At 45.6% G+C, this 9,437-nt stretch overlaps 1 protein-coding gene across 1 annotated transcript in view; it reads left to right on the forward strand.

The window, feature by feature from the left end:
• hs6st1b (heparan sulfate 6-O-sulfotransferase 1b) overlaps window positions 1–7,119 on the forward strand; it is a 62,036-nt gene extending 54,917 nt beyond the window's left edge. The window contains exon 2 of the mRNA XM_076290801.1: window positions 4,089–7,119. Coding sequence (XP_076146916.1) covers window positions 4,089–4,821 — 733 coding nt within the window. The 3' untranslated portion in view covers window positions 4,822–7,119. The remainder of the gene's footprint in view (window positions 1–4,088) is intronic.
• The last annotated feature ends 2,318 nt before the right edge of the window (window positions 7,120–9,437 follow it).

Consider the following 9,437-nt stretch of genomic DNA (forward strand, 5'->3'; position numbering starts at 1 on the left):
CTGGGAAAAAGACAAAACTGAATGGAAATGAGGCTCCAAAGAGTTGACCAGCGGAACGTGCTGTCACTCCACTCTCCCGTCCCCAGTGTGCACCGGGGTCCAGTCCTCTGCTAACGAGGTCGTGCGCTGCTGTGTGAAAGCTATTTATTGGCTGGAAAGACATGGGGGCGGACAGGTAATTACACCTGATTGGCTGAGGAGACAGGGGCTAGGCAGGTAATTAGGGCTGATTGGCCCAAGGCATAGGTGTGTGTGTGTGTGTGTGTGTGTGCGTCCTCGGCTTTATCACCAGGGAAACGAGGGCCAAATAGGTTGTCCGGGGGAAAGGATGGTCACCCCTGTCAATGTGCTCAAAGAGCGAAAAAAGAGTGATAGAGAGAGAGAGGGAAGAAAGACAGGAGAATGGTGGGAGGCAATAGAAGGGGAAGGAGAGTTAGAGGGAATTGAAAAGAGAGGGGTGTGAAAAGAGAGAGAGTGGCAAGTTTGCGTGCGTGCATGTGTGTGTGTGTGTGTGTGTGTGTGAGTGTGTGTGTGTGTGAGTGTGTGCGTGTGCGTGTATGTTTGGGGTGGGGTGGACAGTAGCTGAAGATGAAACAAAGGATACAGTGTGTGGGTACTGGCTGTGTCGACTCAGTGCGCTCCACTACCTTCCCCGCGAACAAAGCTTTCACTTCTCGCCCTCCTGCTTTCTCCCTCTGTCTAGACCTCACTATCACCTCTATTTTAACCCACCATCTCTCTCTCTCTTTCTCTCTTCTCTCTCTCTCTCTCTCTTTCTCTCTCTCTTCTCTCTCTCTCTATTTCCCACTCACAATCTCTGTCCTTCCCACCATGTCATATTCTCCCTCTTGGCATCCTCTGTTAGCCATATTTAGCAGCAATTTCAGTACCCCACCACCACTCTCCATCTCCGTCTATTGTACCCCCCGTGTCCTGAACACATTGTCTAATGCCATGGCATGTGGCGGAGAGTGTCTTACCACTTACAACCTCCTCTTGCATTATCTACGAGGCTCTCAGCACCCACTTACAGTAAAAAAATATCCCCACTGTCAGAGTTTGGGGGGGTTGGGGCGGATTTGACAGGGACTTGTTCACACTGCCGCCTTGTGTCAGGTCTGGGAATCACACCTTTGTTCTGGCTGTGATCGCTTTCTGATGACTGCTCCTCTGTACTAAAGCGGTGCAGTTGCAGTGCGAGGCTCCTACCTCGGCTGGTATTATGGGGAGGCTGATGTCACCCACCCGTGGAGTTGACACAGCTGATGCGAGGGGGGGATCAGCAAAGGCTTTGGGGCTGACAGGCGGAAATAGCAAGTTGGCCGAAAAAAGGCACATGAACATGGAGGAAGAAGGACAAGTAACAGATGTGGAGGAGAGACAAAGACTGGGAAGGAGGAGAGGTTTGTGTGTGTGTGTGTGTCTGTGTGTGTGTGTGTGTGTGTGTGTGTGTGTGTGTGTGTGTGTGTGTTTAGGTATGTTGTTGCCATCTAAATCATCTCTCAGTTGACTCACACACTGACAATTCCTAAAGAGTACCACCAACACATTGACACTTACACCCTAACACACACACACACACACACACACACACGCACAAATTCACAGTTTCACACTTAAGAAGACCGCTAGAGAAAGCTGAAGTGAAACATAAAGAGATTTGTGGTATAGTGTATATATCACCATTTGATCAGGGGCCAGATGATCTGAGGTGTGCTTATTCACTATCTGAGCAGGCAGGTTCTTGACTAATATTCTTAATTATGTCAAAATAAGGCAAAGCTGCCTGTAATGTACCGATCTACACCATATACAGTAGGAAGTACTCGTGGAGCTGTCAAGGTTGTAGTTTCTTGTCAAATTGTAGGTGTGGATTTTAACACTAGAGGCACCATAATGTCATAACTACTATCGTAACTCCCCCTATTTCCACCGGTCCCGTATTTCCGCCGTCTTGCGTGTATGTGTCACTTAATATCCATTTCTATACAAACCAAGACAGCGGACTCCTATAGAAACGCAACTACCCACACCATAGGTGTATCTAAATTAGCTATGTACCAAAAATGACATTTTACCGTGACTGGAAGAGCTGTAAACAGTGTTGTAAGGCTGCGTGTACACAACCGCTTGGAGCTCCAGTGGAATTTTAATTTCACGACGACAATTCTCGGTCTAACCGTCCATGTGCCGTTGAAACGGTGTAAATAGGCGACCCATCAGGCCAGCACTATAACTCCGAGCGTGGTAAACAAAATTGGATATTTCAGGCAGTAAATGCTCCCGTTAAGAACCAAACCAGATTTTGTTCAAATCTACACACCTATGGCTACTGAAAAATGTAAGGTTCATTATGTTATTTTGAAGTGTTAAAAAACATCGTTGTTTTAGAATTTCTGAACAAAAGTGGTGATAATTGGGGGTGTTACGATAGAACTGTCGTAAGCAGCCATTTTGACCCTTAGATTTCAAACTCTATTCAACCAGCAGGACTGTATTTTTTCTTGAACAAAGTTGTTGTAACTTCAATGTTTTAAAAACGGTCAAAATTAGTAGTTAATTAGTAATCTGTGTGTTGTGTAGGTGTAGATAGATAATGGGCAACGGATATCATGATAGACCCATCTGCTGATGGACCAGTCCAGTCCAGTTAGCCCCAGAGGCTGTCCAGACACAGTCTGCTTTTACAGTTGGGAATAATGCCAGAGGTTTATTGCATAAGGATGGACCAGACATAAATGGTTAAGTGCAATCACTGCTTAATCTTTTTAGCATGGATAAGCTTAGGTGTGTGTAAGTTGAAGGTGTGTGTGTGTGTGTGTGTCAGAGAGTTCTGCTCTGCTGAAGATGGAATGCCTTAGAGAGGTATTCATTTTCCAGTCATGTGTGTGTGTGTCAGTGTGTGAGATGGAGTTCACTGGATTTACAATCCCCAAGTCAGGAATTTGTTCCCTCAGTCAAAATATGTATGTGTTTGCCCAAAGACTCCTTACCTCTTAACTCCTGCCAACGTTTTTTCTCTGTGTGCATCTTTTACCTGCCAGGTTCCTCCCCTCTCTGTGTGGGTGTGTGTGTGTGTGTGTGTGTGTGTGTGTGTGTGTGTGTGTGTGTGTGTGTGTGTGTGTGTGTGTGTTTGTACATCAGGTAGCTGATTGCACACAGGCTCTGGAATGTTCCAACATATTTCTGTCTGTCTGTCTCTCTCTCTCTCTCTCTCTCTCTCTCTCTCTCACTCTGTGCCTCCTCTTCTCCTCTCCCCTCTCTGTAACGGAGATGATGTTTCAATATGTGCATCCATCACAGACCCCTGTGCTGTCAGGGTGGAATGTCCGCCCTGATGGGTCAGGGGCCAGGGCCAGGAGGGTGAGGGGTGGCGTGTGGCGGAGGCCGAGGGCAGATGAAGCTCACCGAAGCCTCCTGTCTTTCATGGTGGACTTGGAAGATCAAGTCCCAGGGTGAACCTGTTTGATTTACGAGGCCAAAGGGTGTTGCAAGGTTTTTTTTTCTTGCCATCCCAAACCAATGCAATAGCTTTGTGCACCTCCTGTCCCGCAAAGGTCATACAGTAGCTAACTTTGAATTGAGCAGTTACAACAGTTGACTAAGTGTCTAAATCAGCCATCTTTTATTCCCATTATTTCATTACTCTCTGATGTTGTGATAAATATTTCTTTTAGCATTATTTCGTTGTGCTGCCTCTTTTCTTTCCAAGACCTACTGCGTGAATTGCTGCATAATGTGAGTGATTATTAACTCAAGCGCCTGTTGTCCTTGGTCTCATACAGTGTGCTAACGCTACTCCACAAAAAGTCTTCACAAGCAACGTATTCAGTCACATGGTAGTTATTCAAGCAGTTCAACATATCTCCTGCTGCCTTAGTTTCCACTTAGCAAAATTAGTGTGGTTTTGTTCCCTCTCTCTCTCTCTCTCTCTCTCTCTCTCTCTCTCTCTCTCTCTCTCTCTCTCCCTCCCTCCCTTTCTCTCTCTTCTACAGTATAGTAATTTTAATGTCAATTCAGTTCAAAAAGAACAATTAATCACAGTATAACAATTCTCTCTCTCTCTCTCTCCTTGTGTTTTTCCACAGGAAGTTCTACTACATCACTCTTCTGCGGGACCCGGTGTCGCGCTACCTGAGCGAGTGGCGGCACGTGCAGCGCGGCGCCACCTGGAAGACCTCGCTGCACATGTGCGACGGGCGCACGCCCACGCCCGAGGAGCTGCCCGCCTGCTACGACGGCAGCGACTGGTCAGGCTGTACGCTGCAGCAGTTCATGGACTGCCCGTACAACCTGGCCAACAACCGGCAGGTGCGCATGCTGGCCGACCTGAGTCTAGTTGGCTGCTACAACATGTCCACGCTCCCGGAACGCAAGCGCGCCCAGATCCTGCTCGAGTCGGCCAAGAAGAACCTGCGCGACATGGCGTTCTTCGGCCTGACGGAGCACCAGCGCAAGACGCAGTACCTGTTCGAGCGCACCTTCCACCTGCGCTTCATCCGCCCCTTCGTGCAGTTCAACAGCACGCGGGCGTCCGGCGTGGACCTGGACAACGGCACCATCCGCCGCATCGAGGAGCTCAACGAGCTGGACATGCAGCTGTACGACTACGCGCGCGACCTCTTCCAGCAGCGCTACCAGTACACGCACATGCTGGACCGCCAGGAGCAGCGGCTCTCCCAGCGCAGCCAGGCGCGCCTCCTGAGAGGGGGAGGAGGTAGAGGAGGAGGAGGTGGGGAGGAGGCGGCGGGGACTGGGGGCGAGGGAACAGCGCGGCTGCCCACGGAGGACTACATGAACCAGATCATCCACGGATGGTAGCGCAGAGAGAGACAAAAATGGAGAGAGAGAGAGAGAGAGATAGAGAGAGCGAGAGAGAGAGAGAGAAAAGAGGAGAGTGTGGCAGGTGGGAGATGGATAGATAAAAGAGATGTAGACTGAGGGGGAGGAGAGATGTAGACTCTCGGAAAAAAGAAAAGCTGAACTAGCGGAATGCAGTTCTTTCCTCTACTCCACCTTCCTCCACTCTCTCTGGGGTCAGGATTGGTCAAGTGAAAACTGTGAAAGGTTGGGACCTGTCAACCTCCCTGTTTAATTTAGCTACTTGTTTGTTTGTTTATATCCTTCAGGATAACATGATTGTGTCCTTGTGGACTAAACGCTTATACCAAGGAAAAAGTAAAAAAAAAAAAAAAAGAAAGAAAAAAGCAAAAATAAAGAATTAAAGGAGAAATCTAAGGCTCAAAGTGCGGGAAGGATTCCTGGGTCCCATCCGCCCCCAAAGCGAAGAGAAGCAGCGACGAATAAAAGGATTCACTGTTTGGCAACAAAGAAGGCGCAACATCAAAGCTCCCACACTGGGCAAGCCAACAGTGCGTTGTTTCCCTGAGATACACTGTTTTTATTTCCTCCCCTCCCAGACATAATTTAATTATCACACAGTTGAGAAGCATTACGTAAATGAGGTCTAGGAGTCTTTTGGAATTAATTTAATTGCCTTCAGATCATAGAAAGCAGATATCTGAGACAGAGGGGAATAAAGCACATAAGTCATTGGCTTGATCCACTGTTCTTCAAGAAAACAGAGATGATTCATTGTTTGATTTCTTAAACCTCAGATATCACTTACATTTCCTTAGCACTAATATCAATTGTCAGCTCCCGCATATCTGAACCACATACCCATAAACAAATGCATTTTTCACACTTTGTAATGACTACAAAAAATGAATATAATTTGAACTGCAGTAAAAGTTACTTTCAGTTCAACTTGCCAACACCCAACATGGATGGACTCTCTTCTCACCTCCACTGTGTCCACTCACCACTCAGCCTCGTCCTGGGTCCAGGCATATGTGGCCGCTGTGGGCGCTGTGGCTGAGAATGTTGTGGTTTTGGACACCTGAAGTTTTTCAGTGTGTGGGTTCCATGGCCGTGAGACTTTTTACTGATATAATGAAATATGATAAAACAATTAATATTTTTCAACAAGGAAAAAAAGCATGGATATTTGTTTTTCTTTTCAGAATGTTTTTCTTTTTAATGTGTGTATGTATGTGTGTCTGTGAATGAGTGGACAGCTATTTCAAATAAGTAAATCAAAGTGTGTGTGTGTGTCGGTGTGTGTGTGTCTGTGTGTGTGTCGGTGTGTGTGTGTGTGTGTGTGTGTGTGTGTGTGTGTGTCTGTATGTGTGTGTGTGTCTGTGTGTGTGTTGTGTGAATGCAGTGCAGTATGCTCCACATATTTTCCCCAATATAGGACAGAGACACTTTTGAGTCTCTGAGAGGCTTCCATAATCATACTTTACCCATAACAACAGCAGAAGTGCAATATGATTGCCTGACTAATGGTAATAATTACTATTGCCTGATGAGTCATTAGCTAAATAAAACCCTGTCATTAATTTCAGTGCCAGCATTACTTCTGAATCGCTGTTCGACAAAAGCCCCATTCTCTTTCCCTTTTGACGTATTTGTGAATAGGTACAATTATTATGCTTTTTATCACCCAGTAACTCTGAATGTGTTAATTAAAAGCAATTATTACTTTGGATTCAAAGCAATCATGTGACATATGAACAGTATGTTGTATTTGTGTGCTTGTGAGGTTAGTGGTATGGTGATGTGTTTGTCCCAGTTCTGATTTTTTTAAGCTCAGTAGCAGAGCAACAAAGCAATCCCTGAAAAACCGTTATGGAAATTTTTTTTTTGTACACACACACTCTGTTTTGATTTCATCATCTAGCCAAATGTGGCTGCATAATATTGAATCATTCCGTCCCTGCCATCCATCCAATCAAAATCTTGTAAACACCCCCCTTGAGGCATTTTTGGGTGTCTGAAAGACCTCTGTTTGAGAGGAAAATCAAAAGGTGATATTTTTACAGAAAATGTATATGAGTATAAATATATATCTATATATCTTTGTGTGTGTGTGTGTGCGTGTGCGTGTGTGTGTGTGAGTGAGTGTGTTAAGGCTGAGCCGTGAGGGACATATTTTGGCATCCTTTGCTTTCTTTGTGTTCCACCCATTGTATGTTGCTGTGATGACTTCCGTTTTCCATGCCAACTAAATCTCCAAAATTACCAATAAAAACAACATTTCCTTTTGTAATGAAACGCCTGTCTTATTGACTCACTGCGCTGACAAAGCTGACATTTATGGCTATCAAAACACCACGTTGCACAAGCATACACAAGAGATGGGGGGGGATTATGATCTTCATTTGAATGTCATCTCTGCATAGATTATCGTCACGCTATTGTAGCTTTGTTCTCCAGTTTTTCTTTTTTCTCCTCCTCAAAGGTCACAGCATTTCTTAGACCATCATCAGTAGTCTGGGTGGACTACTCCTAATCTTTGGCCTGACCATTGATCCAAGGCCTCCCTTCAGCCTCTTACTGGACAGGGGGTTATCAAGGTCGCAGTTTGTAGACCACACAGACGCTGTGTGTGAAGAGGGGGGGGGGGGGTGGATTGATTGTTCACTGTGAAGCCACATGAGTGCAGTCAGGCTGAGGGGAAGGGAAAGTAAGCTTCAGCACACAGGCAGGTGGATCTCGTCTGAGATCACCTTGAGTTGAAATGAAACAAAAATCTTTCTGTCTAATCTCTGCTTTCTGTGCCGTCTGCACAGTCTGAGATTTGTTAGTCTAATTATTAGACCTCCAGACTTCTCCTTGTTGACAGTTGTGTAAGGCGCTTTGGATGAAAGTGTCTGCAACATAAATATACATGAATAAATAATAGAAACTTTCATTGGCACTTATATCTGGCTGATTTGAAACGGAGCGTTTCCAAGCTTACTCTCAGTGACTTCTCCTTATTCTTACCTGCTATTGTGAAGGTCGCTTTGACTAAAAGTGTCTGCCACATTAATTCATGTAAATAAATATATGTAAATCATGATGTAAACACGTTGGTAGATATAAAGCCAACGGGTGGAAAAACTGATGAAACTCTGGCCTCACGTTGGGGATTTGAGGCAACACTGGAAAAATACTAAAAGACAGAGACAGTGTGGTACAGAGAGAGAGAAAGACTAAGTGTGGGTGTGTGTGTGTGTGTATGTGCGCAGTGTGTATGTGTGTGTGTGTGTGTGTGTGTGTGTGTGTTAGAGAGAGAGAGAGCAGGGAGAGGTTTGGGGACTTGGGAGGGCAGGGCCCTGTCCCTGCGGAGGTGGAAGGAAGCAGATGGCCGCAGCTGCGTGGATCGCTCGTGCCCCCCGGGGGCGGAGACGACATCCTGGGCGTCCCCGGCGCTGCCACATGGGGCAGACTGGCAAGAGCAGTGAGGTCACGAGCACTCAGCACGGATCTGCCCTACAGCCAAGGAGAGATGCACCTTCAACCCTCCCTCCCTTGCTCCCTCGCTCTCTCACTTTGTTTTCGTTTCTCCTTCCCTTTTTCTCCTTGCTCTTTTCTGACACTTCTGCCATTTTCTCTTTGCTCTTCTGCGTTCTTATGACCTCTGTCCTCTTGTCTCACCCCTTCCTCACTGGCTCGTAATTTCTTTCTGCTTTGTCCTTGTTATCGTTATCATATTTTATTCTGTTGTTTTCTTTCCCAATCCCTTGTTTTACTTTTCACTCTCTCCTCCCTTCTTATCTGTTATCTTCTCCTCCCTTCTCTTCTTTTCTCTACTTTTCGCTTCTCTTCTCCTCCCATCTCTTCTCTTCTCTCCCATGGGAACTCAGAGGAGTTTCACAAGAGTGGATTATCTGTAGCCACATGGAGATGTGCCTGAGCTCGAGTCACATATCATCCCTCCCCCAAAAAATATCCATATGAGACTCTCAGACTACACAATGTCCACACAATGGTCATGGGGTCTGCAAATGCATTTTAATGGCATTGAAAGACAGACAGACAGACAGTCAGATATGTAAAATAATGCCCCCTTTGTCTGTGTGCTTTTGAAATCCAGATCCAATTATTTAGGATGTTTTTTGCCGTGCCTTTGTGATGGTGGGTTCTTGTCATGACTGGAGCGAAGAGTGTGAAATTGGCACTGTCGTCATTTGACAGAGCTGAGGATGGCTTTGGAAGCTGTCAACCAAATTTAGATATCACCCTACACCAATTTTTTTCCCTCTATGTGGTGCGTGGTACAATTATCTCCCATAAAGTTTTAGGGAGACAGAAATATCTTTTTATTCACTCTATCAAAAACTCCTTTCTCTCACTTTCTCTCTTTCTCCCTCGCTCTCTCTTCTCTCCTTTTCTATCTCATAACCATTTCCACCACTTAAGACAGAATGCCATTTCAACTTTTAGTGATTATAGTTCTCAGATTTCTATATTCTTAGCCTATTCAGTGGGTGCAGTTTTCAGACTACTGTTTCGTTTAAATGTTATTCAGATTAAAAAATAATAATAAAATAATTTGCTTTGCTCTCCATCTGTCCTTATCTTTCTCTCCCCCTCCCTGTCTGTGT

The sequence above is a fragment of the Alosa pseudoharengus genome, unplaced genomic scaffold, assembly GCF_046254945.1.
Source record: "Alosa pseudoharengus isolate Yale_2024_CS ecotype anadromous, Long Island Sound unplaced genomic scaffold, YU_APseudo_1.1 YU_APseudo_1.1_scf_18, whole genome shotgun sequence".
Lineage (NCBI taxonomy): Eukaryota > Metazoa > Chordata > Actinopteri > Clupeiformes > Clupeidae > Alosa > Alosa pseudoharengus.